Here is a 26,914-nt window from a genome sequence, read left to right on the forward strand (position 1 = left end):
GGGAGTGAGACAGGGTTGTAGCCTATTCCCGATGTTATTCAATCTGTATATTGAGCAACCAGTAAAGGAAACAAAAGAAAAATTTGGAGTAGGAATTCAAATCCATGGAGAAGAAATAAAAACTTCGAGGTTCGCCGATGACATTGTAATTCTGTCCGAGACAGTATAGGACCTGTACGAGCAGCTGAACGGAATGGACAGTGTCTTGAAAGAAGGATACAAGATGAACATCAACAAAAGCAAAACGAGGATAATGTAATGTAGCCGAATTAAATCGGGTGATGCTGAGGGAATTAGATTAGGAAATGATACACTTGAATTCGTAAAGGAGTTTTGCTATTTGGGGAGCAAAATAGGTGATAATGGTCGAAGTAGAGAGGATAGGGTATACTGCCAATGGCAAGGAAAGTGTTTCTCAAAAAGAGAAATTTGTTTACATCGAGTATAGATTTAAGTGTCAGGAAGTCGTTTCTGTAAGTATTTGTATGCAGTGTAGCCATGTATGGAAGTGCAACGTGGACGATAAATGATTTAGACATGAAGAGAATAGAAGCTTTCGAAATGTGGTGCTATAGAAGAAAGCTGAAGATTATATGGGTAGATCACAAAACTAATGAGGAGGTATTGAACAGAATTGGGGAGAAGAGAAATTTGTGACACGACTAGAAGAAGGGATCGGTTGGTAGGACATGTTCTGAGGCATCAAGGGATCACCGATTTAGTACTGGAGGTCAGCGTTTAGGGTAAAAATCGTAGAGGGAGACCAAGAGAAGAATACACTAAACAGATTCAGAAGGATGCAGGTTGCAGTAGGTAGTGGGAGATGAAGAAGCTTGCACAGGATAGAGTGGCATGGAAAGCTGCATCAAACTAGTCTCTGGACTGAAGACCACAACAACAACAACAGTATGTTTTATTGCCATTCTTACTTTCAGGCACCCAATCAATGTAGATAACCCTTGGGTTATCGAAGAAAACATCATTGCTTCGTGTTTTGATTTGCTCAAACGCGCTTTCTCCCTCCTAGGGGGTTGGGGGTTCTTCCAATGCATGGATTGTCCCCTAGTCTCTGGACCGTATTGGAATATTCGTGTTTCAATACACGTTATTACTTCGCTGAAGTAATCAGGGTCATTTTCAATGTTTTCAAACAAATCATCATAGCATTTCACTCGATGTTGCTTTTGCTCGTTTGTGATGTTTCTTGACAGTACTTCAGCACAGATCTTTTTCATGCCCAGGTCATCGGGCAAAATCTGCCTAACGGTTTCCTTATTGATGCAACAAGTTCTGAAATTACTCAAATGCTTGGGCGGCGGTCCTCTCGAATGATTCTGCTGACATTTTCCACATTCTCTTCAGTTTTTGGAGTGGAAGGACACCCTAACTTCGGATCATCTTCAACGTCTTCCCTACCGTCCTTGGATGTCTTAACCATCTAGAAATCTTTCACTGATCACTATAAACTTGTTTCATCAAATCGTAAATTTCTGTTGTGGATTTTCCATGTTTTGTGAGGAATATGACGTCAACACGTTGTTCCATAATTGCAAAGAGATCAGACACACGACCCGTTCCTAAGAAGGCTCACAGACAGACTAACCACTGCGGCGTAAAATTTTGTACTCGCGTCAGGGAGAGCCCCAAGTTTATTCCCCCACTCTTCTACCTGTGACCGACGAAGCCGGAAATTCCCACAACAACCAGTCCGGTTTCTTTATTGCCACACCTCGTACAGAGAACAAAAGGGGTCATATCACTGTTCCCTGCGGCACTCCTGACGATACCCTTGCCTCTGATGAACGGTCGCCATCTTGTATAATGTACCGGTATCTATTATTTAAAAGGTGTTCGAGCTATTCACATATTTGGGAACATATTTCGTACCCTCGGACCTCCATCAAGAGTCTTCAGTGAGGCATCATGTCAGAGACTTACCGGAAATCTGGGAACATGGAATCTTCCTGTTGCTCTTCACCCATGGTTCGTAGGGTATCATGTGAGAAGAGCAGAAACTGAATTTCTTATGAAAGTTGCTTTGTAAATCTGATTTGATTTGTGGACAGAAGGAAATGTATCGCATCTGAACTCAGATTTCTGCAGCAGACCGATGTTAGGGATATTGGTCTTTAATTATGCGGGTCAGTTCTTTTACCATTCTTATACACAGGAGCCACCTGCGCTTTCTCCAGTCGCCTGGGACTTTTTGCTGGTCGAAAGGTTCGCGATAAATGCAGTAAGTAAGGGGCCAATGGCGCAGAATACTCTTCATAAAACCGAAATGAGGTTCCATCTGGACCTGGCGACTTACTTGTTTTCAACTCTTTTCGTTGCTTCTCTACTCCACGGACGACAATTTCTACGTGCTCCATGCGCGAGTCTGTACAACAGTCAGACGACAGCATGTTTGTACGATTCTCCTGCGTGAATGATTTCTTAAACGTGAAATTTAAGACTTCAGCTTTTCTTTTGTTGTCTACTACTGCCATATCCAGACCGGTCGACGAGTGACTGAATAGAAGCCCTCAAACCACTTAGTTATTTTACGTGTGACCATAATTTTCTTGGGTTCTCGGCACAACCTTTCGCTAAGGTATGACGGTGGATGTTGTTATATGCTTCGCGCATTGATCTCCTTCGAACGTACGAATTTCTACTAACTTTTGCTTCTTTTTGTAACCGAGAGTACAACAATGTTTCCCCATCATTTTCCGAATTTGATTATTGAACCACAAAAGCTCGATCGATTTGTTAGTACACTTACCTGGCACCTTAATCTCCAGAGCGTGATTAAATAGCAGTTTAAACTCCCTTGGTCTTCTTGACGGGTTTATTAACTAATCCCTGTCTATATACAGACACTGTGGATATGATTCGGTCTATAGCTATAAGGTTTATAATATTTTCATTGCGTGTGGATTGTCTAGCTAGTTGTTCAAGGCAGTTCTCGGAAATCCTGGTCAGAAGTATTTCACAAGACTGTCTGTCCCTACGACCTGCAGTGAAGCCAAAAATGTCCCAGTCTTGGTACCTTAAAGTCGCCTCCGAGTAACATTGCTTGATCTGCATATTTGCGCGCTACTGATGCTAGATTTGCCTTGAATGACTCTAAAACTATCACAGCGGAATCGGGTGGCCAATAAAAACATTCAATAACTAACATTATTTTGCCTAGACTTGTTATAAGTGTCCAGACGACACTGTAACACGCAAATTCGACCTAAGTAGAGACAAATTTCGGAGAATTGCAATCTGTATTGTAAAAACGAACGTATGTGTGTCATAATGCATGTGACGCAGAGGACATTCGAAAGATAGAGGAATCATGTTAGAAAAATGCAGTTTTAAAAAGTTGTAGAAAGCTGCCTCCATTATTCGATTCATGTAATTGAAAATTAATTGTGCAGCAACGCTTCATTAATTCTTTTTTCGTGCAGTTCGGGAATAGTGTCCAGGGAAAATATGTAAGCAGCGTCCTTAAGCTACACCCACAAGAAAATATCAAGTAGGGATGATTCAGGAGACGAAAGGAGGAACAACACATTTGAAATCACTTGTCCATGAAAACAATATCCCAAAAAACCCATGGCGGTCTTGGCTGTATGACACATAGCAATGTCATGCTCAAACCTACATACTGTAGCTGTTCTTCAGGTACAGTGTTTACAAACTGCGATGAAAATGTGCGACTTTAGTAACCATCGTCGTTATGTTTACAATGATATATAATCTCTGTCCCTATACTGACACCGTCGATAAGATTCGATCTCTTTGTAACTATAAGGTTTCAAATATTTCCACTGCGGTTTTGCTCGGTACTTCTCATAAGTAGAGACATTCAACATTGCGGCGAGGCATTTTTCGGTCGTTGTGACTTTCTTCTGTTCGTCAGGAGGGTAGTGTTATCGAGGTTGACCCTTCTTAGCTATCCCCTTTTTTGAGTGGATTTCCTGAAGCCCAATTGCGTCAATTCTATGCGCTCGTACATTCATGAGAGCATAAACACTACGACCAGTCAGACCGAAACCAACCATCAAGTGCCCCACCTCTTCTGGTAACTACTCAAGCTAACTCGACTTCTCCTCACATGCATCATTAAAAACAAGTGCATTGCTGTACAGGAGGGTCTGCCAAGGCGTGCGAGACCACACGATGTGTGAACCACGTGCGAGCTGAGGATCAATCTGTCTCGGCTTTGATAGGTAATTCTCTCGGAAGTACTCGGTACAGCACGACGTTACATTTAGCATTGCGGTCGGCACGACTTCTTTCAGTTCGTCAGAAGCGTAGTGTCACGGCGGTTTACCCTTCGGTATGTGTTAGTCCCCCCACCTGTCACATATCTGGTTTTGGTGTGTGTTCACCCCATTCAATTGACTAACAGATCAACAGAGAGTGCAAAATTGCCGCAATGTCGGATAGCGCAAATAAAGTAGAAAGGCCCTGTGACTCCTGATTGAACTGTGGTGGCAGTATTGACATTAATTGGTTCAGAATAGATCCCTTTTAGTTAAAAACGGGTGCACATTGATGTTATATTCAGCTATCGAACACCAGATGCAGATGTTGAACATAAAATTAATTAAGAGAGTGAATTGGGATTTCAACTACTTGAGAAAACAGATGCAGTCGATTAACACAGATTTATTTTAATTCACAACCTTCAATCATCACGTTACATGACTCTCCTAACAAGCAATGGTAATAAATTGCATTTGCGTGAAGTAAGGCGAGATAAATCAAAAGTAATTCTTATTGACTGACCCAGGTGTAATGCGAAGTGCGAGAAGAATTCTACAATACATGGCCCATGAATCCCTCTTGGAAACATTGCCGACGTGATCCAACAAATTAATCAGTGGCCGGAGCGGGAGCAATATCACCGAATTCAGCGTGGTGGAGCGGTGTCGTTGTGCGGACGTCGGCCAACCTCGGGGTGCTGCAAGGCTGCTCTCGTCTGTTCACTCCTAGCTATCTTGCTCAGTACATAGCTGAACCCGAAACTTCCTATCTCCAAGCTCAATCGTTCCATTTACTAAGTCCTAAACTGCAGTGATGCTCTCTCTTTCTCAGGCAAGCTGAGTTAAGAACGCCACGTCTGCACTCTAGGCAAGCAAGGAACAGGAGACCACTACGGAGACTTCCCACAGTCTGCTCTTCACCTCGGTTTCCCCTCCAGCAAAATCACTTACGCCAATTGCAGCGCAGGTCGCATTTATTATATGTCGCTTCCCAGCACCGACCAACATCTGCTCTGGGAAGTGCACAAATTCCCACAAAATTTCCCTTCCTCTCAACTTCTGCTATTTAGCTCCTCCCAGGCCACCCATCAAGGTTAGAGTCTGCACAAACACTAATTTTTCCAGAATTCTGACTCCCAGGAGAGTACTTCAAATTCCTTGGTCCTATGTTCTCATTGGAGGCTGGCGTATTTCATTCTGTCGCTCTTCACCTGATTTACTTCAGGCTCTGCAGGCCGTGAATTCAGTGTGAAGTTGTTCTAGTCATGAACACGCGTATTTTGGCCCTAAGTTACCTACTGTCGCTTCCCTTCACTGTTCCCCCGCCGGCCGGCCATGGTCACTCTGTATACTTTGTAAGGTGTCAGGCAAATCCAACACCTTACATGAAAACCTTGACATGATAAGCAAATCCAGTATTATGTCACATAGCTCCAAATAAATCGTGACTTTAAATTAACCAAAGTAATACGAGTAATGTGTGAGCAAATGGAATACCACAGACTAACACAAGAATGCCTAAATGCATGTCATACCTTCCCACCATGAGACAAACGCAGTTCCGAGGGGAGAAACGAGAAGCCGAGAGCAGAACCGTGTTAAGCTAGAAGGCCCTACGATAAGGGACAGACACCCACGTCGCCAGCTAACCGCTAGGACCACCCCCCAGCCTATGTTAAAAGCTAGAGCCCTCCATAAGAACAGTATAGATCTTACGATAACACTGAAAGGGCGACACCAGCCGCTGGTTTTAGCGTGAGCCTTTTTCGCGTCTCTGTTATGTTGCAAACGTTAAAAACATTGCCCCACCACGAAAAGTAACCGCCAGGACCACCCCCAGCCCATGTTAAAAGATAGAGCCCTCCAGAAGAACAGTATAGATCTTATGATAACACTAAAAGGGCCACACCAGCTGCAAGTTTTAGCGTGAGACTTTTTCGTGTCTCTGTTACATTGCAAACATTAAAAACATTGCCCCACCACGAAAAGTATAACGTTTCTCATTGGATAGACAGAATATTTGTTGGCGGAGCTTAAGGTTAACATTGAGACCCAGACTGGTCACATAAAAAGACAGCCAGATAGTTTTTTTTTAAACCAACTTAGGTAAATTGCAGTAAGGAGAAGTTAGGAAATAGTTGCTTAGTAGTCCTCGAGGTGCGTGGAGCTGTGCCGACCGACGCTCCCTGACACTGCCTAACCAACGACAAGGTAATGAATGCACGCGATGCCGCATAACAGCACATAAAGCTTCACTCAGAACTGCAGAAGTCTGATCTGTTACACCCCCCGTTTTGCTTAATACTAGTGTCGATCGTCAATTAAAGCTCGTGGTATTCACATTTGCTACGTAAGTTAAAACTGAAACGCGATTATTTTTCTGTTATATAATTATTGAGACGCCACATCAGCCACTGTAATTTACGACAAGTTAGATAAGTAATTAAAGATAATTGAGGGTCACTGTAGACCATTTTGATAGTTTTCTCTTTTGTGAAACTTAATTTAAACCTAGATTATAGATGTGATATGGCCTTCGATCCATTGTAGAACTTGGAAACCCATTCAGGGTATATTCGTTCACATTTTTGTTGAACGCAGTTGGTTTTTATCATCCTGTATTAAAACATTTCCTTTTATCAATAGTGCAATTTATACACAATGTTTTGAGAGTAGAATAAAATTTCCAGTGGTAAACTTAACTGCTTTTTCGACGTTATTTTACCAGATAACTAAAAATAGCAAAACCTTGAACCCCTTCCACTAAATTTAGTTAGTATTAAGATTCTTTTACAGGGAGTGCAGTGGAGCTGACGCTGAAATCATTAAGTATTTGGTTATATCATCGCTAGTCTCACTGAACTCTTCTGAATTCTACATGTCACGTGTGGTCTGGCGTCTCCATACCAGCAACAGGTCCCAGGTTCAAACTAGTCAATTCCCTAAAAAACACGCTCAGAGCGTCGTTGCGCGAAAGTGGTAGGGACACGACATAGTACAACAGACACCACGCAGAATGTTAGAGCTTCCCTGAGATAAACTAGCCTCCAGTAAATCGACGCGTTTCCACAAAGTTTTTCATGTCGTGTGAATTACTTTAAAACCATCAACCAACATTAATTATTCCAATACGTCCCTCTACAAGATGCATTGTGCCTTGTCAGTCATTTTTGTTCGGCCCTACTGTTCACTCAACGTGAGTTAGGTGATCTTTAATGACTTCATGTAAGGGGCATAGTTCCTGCCATCTTACAGTATGAAGGACGTTTATAGGTCTACTGTGTGTCTCCATACACCACCCATTGTAGGGGTTCAAAAATGGTTCAAATGGCTCTAAGCACTATGGGACTTAACATCTGAGGTCATCAGTCCCCTATAAGTTGGAACTTCTTAAACCTAACTAACCTAAGGACATCACACACATCCATGCCCGGGGCAGGACTCGAACAACAGTAGCAGCAGCGCGGTTCCGGACTGAAGCGTCTAGAACCTCTCGACCAGAACGGCCGGCCATTGCAGTGGTAAACCGTCACCAAAATGAATGCGAATGCAAGAGGAAAAGTATAAGAATTCATAATTTCTGTTCCGAGTTACACCAGTCCCATAATCGACAAATACCGCAAGTGTGCTATGGAACGACGCTGCAAAGAAATAATTTAAAGATTCAATCGAGCAGAAAGAGCAAAATATATAATGATCGACGGATGGGACTCACCGTTTTGTACATCAAGAAGCACTTAGTGCTCAAATTTGCATGCATATAGCACGCCATGAAACTGATGATATAGGTTATAAAATTTCTGAAGTCGCATGCATTAATGCACGGTTTGTTGCATCATTTTTCGATGGAACTGAATAAACAGTACGAAGACTTTACGTATTATGAAATGCACGTTGGTCAAGAGGGCACGGCTGGAACTATTTTTCAATTTAAAATCTGCTAATCTTCAACGTATGAAGGGAAAAGGCGAGCAGGAACGGAAGTTAGAACATCCGGAACGGACTGAAGTCTTCGCATTTTAAGTGGAGCTAACAGCACAATGCCCACAGTAAGACACTGCAAGAAACAACTTATTCCCGATTTAATACGGATGGATTTAAAAGGAAAATCGTGTTGTGGAAGGGACAAAGTCTGATAAAAAAGCAGACCATTTCCCTAAGATCACTGACGTTATGGAAAAAACATATTTGAATAATTCACTGTGGCCTTGAAAGAATACAAGGACAGTTTTCTGAAGTTCTGAGGTCACTGCCAATCTTACATCTGTTTTCGAGATGTTTTTGTTTCAGTTTAAAGTGCCACTCTGCATATACAGATGGAACTGAGTGATCTGCAGTGCGTTTTCCGTTTAAAAGACAAATCTCTTGAGTTAAAACTGTGTAGGACGTATACATTGCTTCCGTTGGGAAGAGTTCCCACGTCTCCATAAAGAGGTAGCAAACATGATAAAACCTTTCGATCAACGTATGCTTGCGAAATGCTTTTTCCCATTTTGAAACTAAATAAGTCACTATTACGTGACAACCTGAGTGTGAAACATCTGTGATATTGTCTGCATCTATCAGTATGCTAACAGTTTGTATCAGATAAAAATTACGTCCACAGTGCATCAAAAATAATTAAATAATACTGAAAATTTGTTTTGTTTGTGGTCTACGTTGTTGAGAAATATGAAATCAAGTCATAAGCAATGCAACTGCACTGCCATTTGAATGATGCGTTTTTCCAGTTTCCATTGCTTCGCCCCTCTTACACTCAGACACAGTGCAACGTAGGTGGGAGAAGTATGCAGCCAGCTGAGGGAGGTATGGCATACTAGCAGGAGCACTTCTCATGTCCTGAATTCTTGACCGTTCCTGCTGTAAGGGTACTACGAACAGGGAGGCCAAACTGGCTAAATAGATGTCATGCAGATTCATCGATAGTCTACAGAATATTTCAGAAATATTTGCATTGTGTCCACAGACATTAAGTGGTTGATTGTTTTTTTTTTATTTCTGCTTAATATTTTCAAGGCACAATCACATGAGCACCTCAAAATGCTTTAACTATTTTCTATCAGCCAGCAGTCGTTGAAAACTACAAATAGGTTGTGAAATGTTCATATGATAGTGATATGAAAATATTAAGGAAACTGACAGAACAAGCATCTTGTAGGAATCTGGAATTAACGGTTTCCGTCGATCACATTTGGCTGCGTCTTCTATAGTTCCCATCTTCTGGAACTTGACCTACAGGAATTTGCTGGTGTACTTATTTGGTGCACAGGTACAACAATTCTGTGTGGATATATTCTGAGTCTTGTCATAATTAGAACATCTGACATACTGGATAACGGTATGTACTCTCTGTTTCATAAATTAAACGAGTAGCATAACTACGTCAAACAAAAGTTTAAAAATGTTCTGTCGTAAGGTTGCGCCTCATCTTACGAGAACATGGCTACTGACTTGTTAGACGCAAGAGAGGGTCTGATTTCCCTATCCTGGCCAGGATGTATAAATAAATTAATAAAAACGCTGGTCTCTTTCAAGCTACATCAGGCTCACCTAACACTATTTTGCAGATTCTGGCTACATGCTCGAGAATATGTAGCTATTAACAATTCTACAAAATTGTACAAATAACTGTTGCAGAACAAAGATAAACTCATTTACAAAAAAAGCTTTTGTCTCAAGCCAGCCATATCGCTGCTTAGAAACGACGCAGCGGAGAGCATTCTGTGTTTTCTCTTGTTTACATTTCACTTTTAATCTAAAGTCTAACGAAAAACAACGTTTATGTGCAGTTCAAACGTTAATAATCCCTCGCTAAAAAGGACAGTGGTTTTTCGCGTCTCATTTAACGCTAAAAGTGATTTTTTATTGCTCTTTCTTTTTGTCTGTTTGTTTCAGTTCCTGGAGCGCCTCCAGAAGACGTTAAGTGTAAGCCTTTGTCTTCTCGCGCGCTGTTTGTTCAGTGGTCCTCTCCCACTGCTCAGATCAATGGAGTGCTGCAGGGTTACAGGGTCTTGTACCGAGCTCTGTCCGACTGGGAAGGTAAAATTCTCCTTTTACATGCTGTAGGTAGCTTACGTAGCTACGCAAAAATCTACTTCTCTGCCAAATTTCTCAACCATTAATGTATAATCGTCACTAACATGAATGCATATGCAACTTCATCAATAAGACTTCGTGTCTAAAAGGTAAAACACAGCATTTTGTATAACGTTCTAATCTCTAACAATAAAAATAAAGTAGAACACGTTAGTATTAAACTACAGTCCTCTTATTCTTCCCAATCATCCATGATTCAAAATGTTCCTTGCTGCAATTTTACATTTTTGCCATTTCTTTCGGGTAAATTACATTTGTGTTTTGCACCTTCCAGCACCGGTACCGCAAGGTGACACTGATGCTGCTGGTAGTCTTTCAAATAGTTTTACTACCGAAACTGGTTCATATCAGCATTTCTCGTTAATTACAAAATGTTCTCTTGCTTACTAGAACCGTCGATTATTCATTCGTTATAGTAAGACACAGCTTATATCTTACACACATCCTTACGATAAATGTTCATAACTACAACCCTTATGGATTATCTTCAATGATATCGTGGACAAGAGAAAGCTATGAGGGTCAGTACATTCCTATTTTTTATAAAAAAGAAGGGTACGCAACATACTGTACAATAGAAAGTTCATTTATTTCTAGGATGAGTGATGCAAAGAGCCTATGAGGTGACATGCTGGAGGTTCAGTTCCACCTCAGTGAATGACGTTAGCTAGGACACAATAGTTTTACCTAAAACGAACAATTAAATTTTGAAATTTAACATATCATCAGGCATTGCCGAGTGTAAAACGAGGCGATCAGAAAATTAGTATTAAATTTATGGTCATAGTTATACTATATCTTACATTTAGAGTGATTACATTCTTACGAAATGCCTTTTTTCGTAACATACTGCAACAAAGACAACGTTGTGTTCGACAGAAAAGGAAAATGTATCCCTGTATGCCGGTAAAAAACGCACTGGTAGACTGCATTGATAACACAGGTGACAAAAACGGACAGGGGGAAATCTAAGACGGTGGAAACAATTATGTTCAAAAGGCCAATTCGACCTTACCCAAATTAAGAAATATGCGTCAGTAGCACGAAATGGATACACAGCTTACGGATATATGATTCTCATGCTGCATGGCACAACGAAGTACCAGGAGGTGTATTTACGATAATTATATGAAGTAGTGTAGCTGCTTGACTTACAACCTGAACTAGGGCCAATGGTGCCAGCACCTAAATGGTTTGTAGCAAATATTGCCCACATTTTTGTCTCATTTATTAATTCCTATTAATGGTCCATGGCCCTGGTAACTAAATAGAACGGTATTTTTTTTACTTTAATCAAGTTGTGTGAAAAATATGTAATTTTTCTGTTTTTTTTCTTAAATCACTTTTATTATTATTACTTTACTTTTCACTCTTAGTCACGTTTAGATCCGAGTGGCGACTGGCTTTGAAATTATTAGATAATTGTCAAAAAATTACCTACGTTCAAAGTACAAAAGTACCAAAAATTTAACATACAAAATTATGCAGGGTGTTAGTGATATAAGAGCAGATGTTTCTATTGATGTACGAAGACACCTTGCTAAACAACATTACATCGTTATTTACTTGATTTGCTGCCTAATAACTATTGCTATGATGAGTAGTATGTCTATAAGTTGATTAATACCTCCAAGTGTGGTGACACAAACAAGCAACTAATGTCTATTTTCTACTGGATGGCAGGCCAGTGGATGCAACACAGATAGTCTATATTGACAGGTGTCTTCCACTTTGTAGAGCAACTACGAGCACTCAGAAAATATGAAGTAGTAAATTATGTGATGTGTTTCGAGGAAGACAGATGCAGAGAAAAACAATTGACACACTGAAGTGTACATATTGAGATAGTAAGTATCAGAATTTCTGTGTCCATACCCCACCAGCCTGTATAAACAGTTTTTAGCATTCTATAAGCACAAATCACAGAAGTTCCTTTTATTGGTTGTGTTAAATCAGTTATTCTCTTGTTATTAATTGAATAAGTCGTATTACATGCTAGGACGTATTGGAAGATGGTTTTCGATCGGTGAGTAATGGAGCAAAGAGACAATTGACCACTTTTAACATCAAATTTGCATACTAATTAATTAAATTATGACAGCTGATTGCTTTATGACTTTAACCTACACTCCTGGAAATTGAAATAAGAACACCGTGAATTCATTGTCCCAGGAAGGGGAAACTTTATTCACACATTCCTGGGGTCAGATACATCACATGATCACACTGACAGAACCACAGGCACATATACACAGGCAACACAGCATGCACAATGTCGGCACTAGTACAGTGTATATCCACCTTTCGCAGCAATGCAGGCTGCTATTCTCCCATGGAGACGATCGTAGAGATGCTGGATGTAGTCCTGTGGAACGGCTTGCCATGCCATTTCCACCTGGCGCCTCAGTTGGACCGGCGTTCGTGCTGGACGTGCAGACCGCGTGAGACGACGCTTCATCCAGTCCCAAACATGCTCAATGGGGGACAGATCCGGAGATCTTGCTGGCCAGGGTAGTTGACTTACACCTTCTAGAGCACGTTGGATGGCACGGGATACATGCGGACGTGCATTGTCCTGTTGGAACAGCAAGTTCCCTTGCCGGTCTAGGAATGGTAGAACGATGGGTTCGATGACGGTTTGGATGTACCGTGCACTATTCAGTGTCCCCTCGGCGATCACCAGAGGTGTACGGCCAGTGTAGGAGATCGCTCCCCACACCTTGATGCCGGGTGTTGGCCCTGTGTGCCTCGGTCGTATGCAGTCCTGATTGTGGCGCTCACCTGCACGGCGCCAAACACGCATACGACCATCATTGGCACCAAATCAGAAGCGACTCTCATCGCTGAAGACGACACGTCTCCATTCGTCCCTCCATTCACGCCTGTCGCGACACCCCTGGAGGCGGGCTGCACGATGTTGGGGCGTGAGCGGAAGACGGCCTAACGGTGTGCGGGACCGTAGTCCAGCTTCATGGAGACGGTTGCGAATGGTCCTCGCCGATACCCCAGGAGCAACAGTGTCCCTAATTGTTGGGAAGTGGTGGTGCGGTTCCCTACGGCACTGCGTAGGATCCTACGGTCTTGGCGTGCATCCGTGCTTCGCTGCGGTCCGGTCCCAGGTCGACGGGCACGTGCACCTTCCGCCGACCACTGGCGACAACATCGATGTACTGTGGAGACCTCACGCCCCACGTGTTGAGCAATTCGGCGGTACGTCCACCTGGCCTCCCGCATGCCCACTATACGCCCTCGCTCAAAGTCCGTCTGCTGCACATACGGTTCACGTCCACGCTGTCGCGGCATGCTACCAGTGTTAAAGACTGCGATGGAGCTCCGTATGCCACGGCAAACTGGCTGACACTGACGGCGGCGGTGCACAAATGCTGCGCAGCTAGCGCCATTCGACGGCCAACACCGCGGTTCCTGGTGTGTCCGCTGTGCCGTGCGTGTGATCATTGCTTGTACAGCCCTCTCGCAGTCTCCGGAGCAAATATGGTGGGTCTGACACACCGGTGTCAATGTGTTCTTTTTTCCATTTCCAGGAGTGTATTCTTAAGCTAATTTATTAATGGGATGTGTTGATATATGACCTGCTTGGGATAATCCCACCTTCTAAGAAACTCACCACCTCTCCTCTTCCCTCTCCTCCTCCCCCTCCCCCCTCCTCCTCCTCTGCAATGCTCTGGAGAGAGGGACAGTTTTCTTTGTCACCCCTCCCCAGTTCAGTTCTGACCTACCTTTCCCCCTTCTATCTAATCCCCCAGTCCTCCCCTCCCCTCCACCACTTCCCCCTCTCATCCTGCACTGCCCCTCTCCATTCCCCATCTGGAAACTGGTGGGAAAAGAGTCAATCTGTGCCAAGCTGCTGACTGGGTGGATTTAATGGCACAAAACACAGAAAATTAGAGCAGTTTATGGTTTGTTTATTTAAACATTATTATATTAATTATTTGATTGGTGTGAAACGCTGGGTGGTCATTCTCTTCAAATGAGTGGGTAAAAATAGTCCACTCTTATGATGTCCCAACTGCAATATCAGAAAAGGCTCAAAACAGACCATTTGCACTGAATTGCTTAACAATTTACAGGAGTCAAATAGATCACTTATAACACTCACCCCACCTTATGATGATTCCTCTTCGTAATCAAACATATTTTTAATGTTTGAGGATCACACAAAACATTTTCCAATGCAAGTAATTAAAATTGCAACACAAATGTATAATAACATTAAATACACTAATGAGCCAGAATATGAAAACAACCTGCCTAACAGCAGACTTGTCCACCTTTGGCAACGATAACAGCAGCGAACCAATGAGGCCTTGGAAGGAACTGGAGGGAGCTGTCACCACATCTGCACTTACGAGTCACCTAATTTCCGTAAATTCCAGAGAGAGAGGGGGGAGGGATGATAAGCTCTGACACCACGTTCAATCGCACCACAGATGTGTTCAATCGAGTTCATATCTGGCGAACTGGCAATCCCAGTAATAAGAATTGATCACTGTTTTTCTCGAACCATCGCAGTCTTGGTCTTGTGACATGGCGCGTTATCTTGTTGAAAAATGCTACTGCCATAGGGAAACATGATCATCATGAAGGGGTGAATGTGGTATGCAACCACTGTATGATACTCCTTGGCCGTCATATTGCCTTGCACAAGCTCCAATGGAGCCAGGGAGGCCTATGTGAATGTTCTGGAGAGCCACCACCAGAGTGTCTCTTTCCCATAGTATAGGTGTCAATGACCTGGAAGCTGACAGCTTCCACCCTCCCACATGCATGAAGAAGAAAGTACATCAAACCATGCAACGGCCTGCCACTGTGCCAACTTCCAGTGCCAATGGCCATGTGCACATTTCACTCATAATTGCTGGGGCTTTCACGGCTCATCGGCTGTGGAGGCGCATCACTAGAGGTGCTTTGTGCATTGAGAGTTCAGGCACACTTGCACTCTCTCCAGCATTAAAGACTGATGTTAGTTAAACCACAGTTCGCTGTCTGTCCTGTTTTACCAGTCTGCCCAGCCTACATGTCCGACATCTGTAATGAGGGGTGGCTACACAATCCCTATCGTCTGGGAGAGGCTTCCTTTGGTTTTTCCAGGTGTTGAAGATGCTCACCACAACACTTCTTGTAAAACCTGACAAGTAGTGCAGTTTCCAAAATGCACATTCCAAGCCTCAGGGACATTACAGTCTGCCCTCAATCAAAGTCAGATATATCGTGCACCTCCCCCACTCTGCTCATGGAAAGAATGCTCACAGATACTACATACACTCTGTATGTGTCTGACCGCCAGTCATCCCTCAACAGATGACGCTCCCATCACCTGCACAGATTTATATCGATAGTAGGTGGGTGGTCGTAATGTTCGGGCACATGAGCGTATATTTGAGGTCTAGCATGCTCCGACATTTGAGGACACACAAACACTACCTGCACCAAACATATATGGCGAAAAAAATCTTCGAGTCACACACACTCACCATCGTGAACCTTGAGCCATCCACCAGCTCCTGGAGTGCCCAGCTACGCCTACTGGCAGAGGACTAGAGACCCACATCCGCTCTGGCCATACCAGTAGTTACGCGCACACCTCTAGCCTACCACACGATCAGAGGCAAGAGAGACTGCCAGTGTGGCAGCCAAGCAGTCAACCGATCGACATACATGGAGGAGGTAATCGTCCAGAGCAGAGGGTGGCCACATTAAGTCTTCTCACGCAACATGCACATCAGCTTCTGTCACCACTCAACCAGCATACTGATTACTTTGCTATTCCGGCGCCACCACCAGAACTTGTTCCCACACCTCCGGGCAAGATTCGGCATGTCAGAGCATTCACTGCACCCACCAGTTACGTGAGGCGAAGCAGCGGCTTCCGGTGAGCCGTTTTCCGTGGTCACTGGAAGACAAACAGGTGCAGCTTGGACGTATAGTTCTAATTGCAATTCCAGGCCTGATGTAGGCATCCCAGTTTAAAAAATCCACTTTACCCAGTCAGAAATGCGAATGAGGCTGTCCACACACATCGAATTTCTCACATAACCGAGCGAAGTGGCGTAGTGGTTAGCACACTGGACTCGCATTGGGGAGGATGACGGTTCAATTCCGGGTCCGACTAACCTGATTTAGGTTTTCTGTGATTTCCCTAAATCACTTCAGGAAAATGTCAGGATGGTTCCTTCGAAAGGGCACGGCCGACTTCCTTCCCCATCCTTCCCTAATCTGATGAGACCGATGACCTCGCAGTTTGGTCTCTTCCCCCAAATCAACCCAACCTTCTCACATGAAATGTAGATTCCTTCCTTTTATGTGAGCCATTTTTGAAGAAAGAAGAAACTGGGGCCCCCACATGTTTTCACATTGCTAAAGTATCGTTACTTGTTTGCGAAAATCCTGTACAAAAGTGTAGTATAGACTATATTTCCTCTAAATATTCTCTCAACAGGTACAATAAAAACCTGTTCTTTTAAGTCTATTATGCCTTACGTCCTGCATCACAGGGCAGGAACATTTGTCTCATTTTTGCCTCATGAACTGATCATGCTCTATGTATGTCTCACTTTCGAACCCTCTTAAAGCAGCCAGATGCCTCGTCAACCTACCAAGTCTCTTTTGCCAACAGCACAGAGGAGTTGTAAATTTCAGTTTTATACCAGATATCACTTTATAAACTAGTTTTATTACAATGATCATCAAGCTGTGTGTATTGGGAGATTTAAATTTTGTGAAAAAAACCTCGCCGCAACGAAAAAACACCTGGTTATCGCTCCAACTCGCGAATCATATCCGTTGTAGTTTCGACCTCGCCTCCACACCTGCCAGGCGGCATGCCTTTGTTATCAAACTGATCGTGAGAGTCCGTCTGCATGATGAGTAATTTTTCCCGTAGTCGGATTATACCCATCAGGTAGCTCTAACACGAATCCCTGGAGGAAAGATGATGTTCTTTTCAAAGAAAAGTGTTGAGAAAATTTAGGGAACCGACATTTGAAGCTGATAGTAAAAGGTTTCTGCTGCCGTGGTAAACTATTAATGATACGGGACACACACTCCGCCACACACAATACGATGCTTGCAAAGTAAGCATATAGAAGTAAATATAAATTTAGTCTACTATTAAGATGTAACTCCACCCATTTGTAGGCACGAGAAACTCGCGGAAAAATGTTTCTTTCATTTATCGAGAAAACAAAAGATGCAACTTCTGCTGCTGACCGTCTCTCGGTGAAAATATTCGTATGAGCCGCTAATTATCTCAGTCTGCGTAAAGTGCTGTCGTTCTTGGCAGCTCAACTGCTGTAATGTCAGCGCATTTATTTTAAAGAAGTGCATGAATAAACACGAACGCTCATTTGCTGCATGAAGTGTTACCATCATGTATTTTCCTGGTGTGATTAGTATGCTTCTATTGTAACGACAGACTTCTCCTCATATCGTGTAAAAGGGCGCAGTCTTACACTTTTGAAACGAATACTGTGACACTGCAAATAGTGTGATTCTTGTGCTTGCTACAACGAAATATCGTACCGACGGACCTCACCTCACATCGTGTAAAGAGTGTGGTCATGCGCTTTTAAAATGAATACTACGACAGTGCAAATAGCGGATATAGTACTAAAATTATTTAAAGCTACAGCTAAGTGAGTGTAATTTGACTATCGTGGTATGGACTTATGCTTTCTACAATGATTATTGAACCGAGAACATTGAATCTTGCCTTGAATACGATACACAATAAGCACTTAACAGTATCTAACAGTCCTTAAATATACACTGGGCTAGCGAGTTGCACACACTATGTTGAGTAGAAGACTTGACCAATAACGTAATGCTGGTAGAACTAAACAACAACACGATAAAAAATTTTGAGCAAATATTCCGCTTTGGAGAGGCTGTTTTCCTTGCGTGTGGTACCATAGCGTCTTAGGAGAAGAAAGACAAAATCCTCAAATAAGCAAGCAACTTTAAAAAAATCACAATAGCAACAAGTATGTTACCACATGAATGCAGTTCAAAATCGGTCTTACCTCCCCTCCTACCTCCGCTCTTCCCTCCTCCTCCACCTGTAGGTAAGGATACTGGTTCTCCAGGCCTGTTCTATATTGTCACTGAGGTACACAAAAAACCTCCATCCGCTGCAAGTGCTCTGTTTTTGGCTGTGTTGGGCTGAAAATGATATACCGTTTTAGGTCTGCAGAAGTCAGCAGTATTTCTAGAAAATACTGACCACTGGAACAATAGCGAAATGCTTGACTATTCGTCACGGAATGTTCAACACCATGCTGTCGCCCTACGCTACACCTCACACTGGGAAAAAGCAACTGCCGCCGGAGGAGTGGGCGATGTGACGAGGTGGTCTCTATTCAATACGTTGGGCCACCGACTATCCCTCTGCTTCAAGCACTGGCCTTCCATAGCCCGAGCATCCAAAATTAGCGTCTGTGGAAGTCATGCAAATAAACTGTAATGTGTATGGGTATTAGGTACGTTTCAGGTGCATAAATATCAACAGCGGGTTTCACGTTATCTATTCACATGTGGTGAAAAAAAAATAACATTTCTTTACCACCGACAGCAAACTACAATTCACATCTATCCCTCTATGTTCTTTCGCAACATCCAACTGAGGAAAACTATGAACTCGTCTACGATACTGTTATCGATAACGGATGAGCAAAATGTCGAGGTCGGAGCTCTATGGCCGGCCGATGTGACCGAGCGGTTCTAGGCGCTTCAGTCCAGAACCGCGCAGCTGCTATGATTGCAGGTTCGAATCGTGCCTCGGCTATGGATTTGTGTGGTGTCCTTAGGTTAGTTAGGTTTAAGTAGTTCTAAGTCTAGGGGACTGATGACCTCAGATGTTAAGTCCCGTAGTGCTTAGAGCCATTTGAAACATTTTGAGCTCTATAAAATCATTTTTATCGTTTTTGTCGTATTTTTCCTCAATTTTACGTATTTTCCATAAATTTCACAATTTTAACAGATTTTTCTAGAATTTCAACGCATTTCCCACAACTGCTTGAGTTCAAAACCACTGCTCTCGACGACTTCTCATGTCAACAAAACGTGGACAGTCAGCAGCAAAAGTTTCATCTTTTGTTTTCTCGATGAACGCTGCGTGCAGCGGAGGTTATCCTGTACCATGGCAAGTCATTTACTTTTCTACTCCACTCGCAAATAGAACGACGGAATAAGACTGTCTGAGCGGTAATTTCTCGAATCTTATTTTCCTGGTCCTTAATCAAAATGTGTGTACGCGCAGTATAAACCTTCTACAATTAGGTTAAAATGTTGGTTCTCCAAATTTTCCCGTTGGCCTTCCTCGAAAAGAGCATCGCCGTCCTTACACATATTCCTGTTTGAAGACCACCTGGCGAGTGTAATCCGGCTGGAGGAAAGAAATTACTCATCACGCAATGGAACTCTTCATATGAAATCAACGGGAAGTCGCCGGGCAGGTGGATGCGAAAGCCAGAGTACGACGGATATGATACGCGAGTTGTACTGGTAATCGGGCGTTTTTTTCGTTGCGGCGAAATCTTTTCACGAAATTTAAATCTCCCACATACACACAGTGAGATGTTCATCGTATTAAAACGAGCTATATTACCGAATTTATAAAGTGATACATAGTATAAAACTGACGTTTAAATCTCCTCTGTGCTGCTACCTTAAGAAAAGCCGTAGTTGACAAGGCATCTGGCTACTTTGAGAGGGTTCGAAAGTGAGAAGGCATCCTGTGACATACGTGGAGCATGCTCGGATCATGAGGCAAAAATGAATATACTCGTCCTGTGATGCAGGACATAAGACATAATAAGCTGATAAGAACAGGTGTTTTTCTTTGTCTGATGAGAGAACACTTAATGGAAATATATCCTAAACCACACTGTTGTACAGGTTGTTCGCAACAAGTAACGATACTTTAGCGATTGAAAACCTGTGTGTACCCCAATTTATTCTTTCTTAAAAAATATATATACAGCTTTACTTACATAAGGGGCAACTACAGACTTAGTCAAATACACACACAGATATATATATATATATATGTGTGTGTGTGTGTGTGTGTGTGTATTTGACTAGTGAGATGTTCATCGTAATAAAACGAGGTATATTACCGAATTTATAAAGTGATACATAGTATAAAACTGACGTTTAAATCTCCTCCGTGATATATATATATATATATATATATATATATATATATATATATATATGTGTGTGTGTGTGTGTGTGTGTGTGTGTGTGTGTGTACAGTTTACAGTTTTGGTCAGGTTGCTCAGTTGTGTTATGGTGCCTCATATACAGAACCTCACTCTCGAATATCTGTCTCTCTGGTGTGTTCATGCGCGAAGGGCTGTTTTGACCTGACACAGAGAACTCCGTTGCTGCAAAATACGTCTCGATGGAAAAAACTGTCAGTTTCTGAATCAGTTGCAATTAAGGCCAGCCAAAGCACCTCTATATTTAATATCATTGTTAGCTTCAAAGACCTTTTAAACGCTAATTAGGATGTGGCGATAATTGTATGCGACCCGTGCAGAGTGTTATATCGCAACTCGCTAGTCCTTAAGCTGGCTAAGTAGGCTCCGTCGACAATTCATTTAGGATTACGGAAAGCGCCTGACCCATTATCTTCAAGCTGGAAGAAGCCACCCTCCTGCTTCTCCTCTCCGGTAGACACAGTAAACTGGTACTGGCGTCCACAACAGCCGAGGAGAGCTTAGCGAAATTTAGTTGTGATCAGGGGATTCCTTCTCCTTTAACCACGTCGTAAAATTGCGCCATTGTTCTTTAGTGATCAGTTTTCTGATTAGTTTGATGTGGTGCACCACGAATTCCTCTCCTGTGCCAAATTTTTCATCTCATATTACGAAATGTGAAACCTACATCCTCAATTATTTGCTGGATGTATCCAGGTCTCTGTCTTCATCTACAGTTTTTACACTCTGTAGCTTCCTCTGTTTCCATGAAAGTTATTCCGTGATGTCTTAAAAGGTACACTATTTGTTTTCCACAAATTCCTTTCCTCACCGGTTCTGCGGAGAATCCCCTCAATCCTTACCTTATCGTTCCACCTAAGTTTGAACATTCTTCTGTACCACCACATCTCAATCTGTTTCATTTGCTCCAGTTTTCCCACAGGACATGTCTCATTGCCGTACAATACAGTGCTATAAACGTACATTTCTCAAATTAAGACTTATGTTTGATACTAGTACAATTCTCTTGTGCAAGGATGCCCTTTTTGCCAATGACAGTCTGTTTTTAATGTCCTCCTTGCTCCAGCCATCATAGTTAGCAGAGGAACTTTATCTACTTTTTGGTCACCAGTTCTGATGTTAAGGTTCTCTCCGTTCTCTTTTCTGCTGCTTCTCGTTACTTTCGTCCTTCTTCGATTTACTCTCAATCGATTCTCTTTACTCATTAGAAAATACAATCCATTCAACAGGTCCGGTAATTGGTCTTCATTTTCACTGTGTACACAATTTCATCAGTGAATCTTAACACTGACATTCTTTCACCTTGAATTTTAATCCCACTCGTGAACCTTTCTTTTATTTTCGTCATTGCTTTTTCGACGTAGAGATTCAACAGTAGGGGCGAGAAACTGCTCCTCTATCGTACACCCTTTTTCACACCAGCACTTCGTTTTTGGTCTACCACACTTATTGTTCCCTCTTGGTTTTTGTAGGTACTGTATACTGATCAGCCAGAACATTGTGACGACCTACCGAATACGTAGCCGGTACATCCAACTTTGGAATGGACGCAATGAGTCCTTGGAAGGTCGCTGTAGGGAATTAGCACGGCATCTGCAAACACACACAGGTCACCTTACTCCCACGCGTAAATTCCGGGTAGGTGGAGGGGGCGATGAGCTCTGACGCCACGTTTAGTTACATCCCAGATGTGTTACATCGGTTTCAGATCTGGGCAGTCGGGGGGCCAGCACATCAACTGGAACTCACCACTTTGTTTTTCGAACCACTCCACTACAATCCCGCCTTGTGACACGGCACATTACCTTGTTGAAAAGTGCTACTGCTGCCGGGAAACATGATCGCCAAGAAGAGGGTGTAGGTGATCTGAAAGAAGGCTTGGGCACTTCTTGGCCATCATGGTGCACGAGCTCCATTGGATTCGTGGATGCCCACGTGAATGTCTCCAAGAGCATAATGGAGCCACCATCGGCTTGTCTCTGTCCTGCTGTACAGATATCAGGGAGCTATTCCGCTGGAGGGAGATATATTCGCATCCTCCCATGTGCACGATGAGGAAGGTGCTGGAATTCGTCAGACCATACAAAGCTCACTGAGCCAACGTCCAGTGCCGATGGTCACGTGCCCATTTCAGTCGTAGTTGCCGATGTCGCGATGTTAACATTGGCACATGCATGGGTCATCATCTGAGGAGGCCTATCGTTACGAGTGGTCCGTACACTGTCCAGCATTAAAGTGCAATGTTAGTTCCGCCACACACTGCCGCCTGTTCTGTTTTAGCAGTCTGCCCAGCCTACGACGTACGAAAGCTGTAATGAGGGGAGGTCGCCCAACCCCTCGAGCACTGGACGTGATTTCACATTCGTTTCGGCGCAGCATTCCTTGATCACTCAACAAGTCGTGCAGTTTGCGAAATGGTAGTGCCGAGCTTCTGGGCCATCACAATCCGTCCTCGATCAACGAACAATACGCTTACAGATGTTGCATGGACCTGTCATACCTCGCAAGGTGAAGCTGCTATCGCCTGGACGGATTCATATCGTTAGTAGGTCAGTGGCCTTAAGGCTCTGGCTGTTCAGCACTTATCACCAGTCACTTGTTACAGCTAACCCCGATTTTCCTCAGGATTTCGAACATCTTGCACAATTTTACGATGTCGAACGCTATTTCCATGTCGACAAATGCTTTGACCGTGTCTTCATTTTCTTCAGTCTTCCTTCCATTATCAACCGCAACGTCAGAATTGCCTCTCTCATGCCTCTACCTTTCCTAAAGCCATACTGATCGTCATCTAACAGATCCTCAATTTTCTTTTCCATTCTTCTGTACATTATTCTAGTCAATAACTTAGATGTATGATCTGTTAAGTTGATTGTGCGATAATGCTCCCACTTCCCGGCTCTTGCAATCTTCGTAATTGCGTGGATGATGCTTTTCCGAAAGATTGATAATATGTCGCCGGCCTCATACCTTGTACAAACCAACGTGAATGGTCGTATTGCTGCCACCTCACCTTATGTGATTTTAAGTCATTCAAAGATGATTCTAATTCTAATACTGGATCCCCCGTCTCCTCCCTATGGACTCCTGTTTATTCTTCTGTCACGTCAACAGGTAAGTCCTCCGCTCATAGAGACGTACAATGTACTCTTTCCACGTATCCGCTCTCTCCTCTACATTTAACAATGGAATCCCCATTGTTGCCATTCGTGTTTTAATGTCAGCTTAAGTTTGCTTTGATTTTTCCGTCTTCTGACAATAACTTCTTTTTCGGTTTCTTCGCATTTTTACATAGCCATATCGCCTTAGCTTACCTCTCATTTCCCTTTATTACGTTCCTAAGTGACCTGAATTTTTGTATTTCTGAATTACCCTCAACGTTTTTGTAGTTCCTTCTTTCGTCGATCAGCTGAAGTATTTTTTGTTACCCATCGTTTCTTCGCAGTTACCCTCCTTGTACCTACGGTTTCTTTCCCAACTTCTCTGATCACCGTTTTTAGAGATGTTCATTTCTCTTCAGCTGACCTGCCTACTGAGGTATTCATTACTGCAGTATCTACAGCCCGATTTCCGTATCCCACATCATTGTGCACTGATCCTTCCCAACTAGTCTCTATAAAATTCAGCCTATTCTTCATCATTGGTAAATTGTGATCTGAGTCCTTATCTGCACCTGGTGCCCCTTACAATCCAGTATCTGATTTCGGAATATCTGCCTGATCATAATGTAGTCTACGTGAACTCTTCTCGTATCTCCCAGCCCATAGGCTAGAGAAGTTGGCTGCAAAGACAGGGTTTCAGTTTCCTCTAGATAAGTGTGGGTGTTCATTTTAATCGTCCACGTCGTTTTTTTAATTGACTTGCATATGAGGGACACCGTATTACATCTTAGAGACTCAGAGAGTTGACTCCAAGTTGTGATTGAAACACCTGAGAGATATGAGAGCTAGGGTTCTTTGGGAGCGGACAGGGCTCGTCTGCTCCAGTTTTATCAAACTTTCTTGCGTTCGCGGCTGAACTACGGGAGCATGGCATATGGATTGGCGAGGCCTTCCTTTTTGATGATCATTGACGTTGTCCAACATGAGATAATTTTTCTGGCCATTGGTGCTTATAGAACCAGTTCCAAACCCAGTCTCTGAGCAGAGGCCAAGAAAGAACCATTCACCATCCGGCAGCAGCTCCTCATGGTGCAGCAGGCACGTAAGTTCCTCATAGCTCCAACTTCACCCGTATGTCTTACAGTTGCTCTTCCTCCGCTGGAACGCCTTTTATCCAACTGTCCACTAGCGATAATACCATCTGGGATTCACTTGCACTGTGTGCTGGAGTCACTTGGTGTGGAGCCAGCACAACCCCAAATCCAGGATTATAACCGTCTGCTGTCCTGGTAACTGCCAACGCTCAGCGTCATTTTAGATTTAGTACATTACAAGAGAGATTGCACTCCTGCTTCTGTCTTCAGTTCGATATTTTCTGACATTTTATATGAGCGCCACAACTATGTCACCATCTTTACGGATGGGTCCAAGCATGGGGACTCTGTTGGTTGCTCTGTCGTTCTCCCAGAACGTGTCCTCAAGACCAAACTGCCTCAAGAATTTATTTTCTTCGACGCAGAATTTTATGTGATCTTGCGGGCACTGGGGCAGATGAGACGTTCTTCCAGTGCTAAACTTCTTGTCTGTTCCGATTTGCTGAGTGCCCTTCACTCTCTGAAACGTTTGTACCTATCGGATAAAGCAGTCCGTAATATCCATGATGCCCTCCTCAGATTACAACGACTGGAGAAGGAGGTGTCTTTCTGTTGGGTACCGGGGCACATGGTACTGGGGGAGAGGAGTGGGTGGGTCTAGTAGCCAAGGAGGCATGATGTGATCTTCAGTTGCTTCAGTGTGACATCCCCCTGCATGCTACCACTTCGCTGTTAAGATACAAAGCCATGTGCTAAAAGGAAGACGAGTGATTAGAAGAGATAGACAATAAGCTCCTTGCAGTAAATCAACAATTCGGCTGTTGCGCACCTCCTTCCAGCCATGTCGACGGGACGAGAGGTCCTTCTTACCCGTCTTCGCATAGGCCACCGCCCTATGACACATGGCTTCTTACTCTGTCTAGAGGGTCATCCAATGTGTGGTGCCTGTATCGTGCAGATCACTGTGCACCACATTTTATTGGACTGTGTTTTATTTTCCGACCAGCGGGCCACGGCGAATTTGCCGACAGATCTGCCCCTTGTTTTAAGTAATTTTTGTGAAATATCCAACATTCCTCCAAATATTTTAAGGAGATGGTTGTAATAAGTAAACAGCGTGACTGGCTGACTAAAGTTTTTTTTTTTTTTTTTAAGTGGTCAGCCAGTCACATTTCCCTGTGCTTTTCTTTTATCTCTCCTGTGTTGTGTTTTCTCCGTGTTTTAATTTCATTTGTAGCTACTTCCCCTTTTTCTAAGTTGTTTTATGCTCTGTGAGATAGAGTGTGTGGTCATTTCGAGTGCATGAGTAGGCAACAATTTTAGAGTTTATCTCCACGTTAGTTTGTTTTAATGAATGTAAGGACGCTGATGACCTCGCCGTTGGGCGCCTATAAGATCCACACACACACACACGCACCCACACACACACATATATATATACACACAGAGAGACATACATACATACACTGCGAGCAGGTGAATACCAAAAACAGCTTCATTCAGTTTGTGCTAAGCGCTGCAATAAAAGGCCACATAGAGGCATACGACACTTTGACAGACGAGGATAGTGATTTTGCTTTGAGCAGGTCACACACAGCAAGACGTTGACTATTGGTTACATGTCACTCAAAGCGGTATGTCTACGATGTGGAGAAAGTACAGAGAGATGGGAAATGTGAACGATAGACGTCGCTGTGGTCGTCTTCGTATGACAACACCAATCAAGAATCCTTCCCATCAACTGTCGGCTCGCAGGCGTCCAACATCAGCTGCCACAAATACTGGAAACGACTTCTCCTGGGAAAAAGGGATTTGTTTCTCAGACCAAAAAGTGCATAGAAGATTGCATCAGTGTGGTCTTCATTCCAGAAGATCAATGAGAAGTTTTGAACTGAACCAAAGGAACCGATGCAATCGAAGGACCTGGGCTCGCACACATCGACATTGGACCGTTGCAGTATGGAGTAACGTCATGTTTTCTGATGAAACCAGGGGTGGTTGGCGACCGCTCACTAGACGAGCTGGGATTTGGAGAAAAGCTAGACGACACCAGGAACGTCGATACTTCCAGGAAGTCCATCCATTTGCAGGTGGAAGTGTTATTTTCTGAGCGGCAATAATGATAGGACGTCGGACCCCTCTAA

General features: G+C 43.2%; 1 protein-coding gene across 1 annotated transcript in view; it reads left to right on the forward strand.

Annotated features, from left to right (window-relative positions):
* The window catches only part of LOC126335652 (Down syndrome cell adhesion molecule-like protein 1), a 171,508-nt gene that overhangs the window by 18,720 nt on the left and 125,874 nt on the right, over window positions 1-26,914 (forward strand). Inside the window, exon 4 of the mRNA XM_049999108.1 lies at window positions 10,137-10,280. Coding sequence (XP_049855065.1) covers window positions 10,137-10,280 — 144 coding nt within the window. The remainder of the gene's footprint in view (window positions 1-10,136; window positions 10,281-26,914) is intronic.

The sequence above is a fragment of the Schistocerca gregaria genome, chromosome 2, assembly GCF_023897955.1.
Source record: "Schistocerca gregaria isolate iqSchGreg1 chromosome 2, iqSchGreg1.2, whole genome shotgun sequence".
Lineage (NCBI taxonomy): Eukaryota > Metazoa > Arthropoda > Insecta > Orthoptera > Acrididae > Schistocerca > Schistocerca gregaria.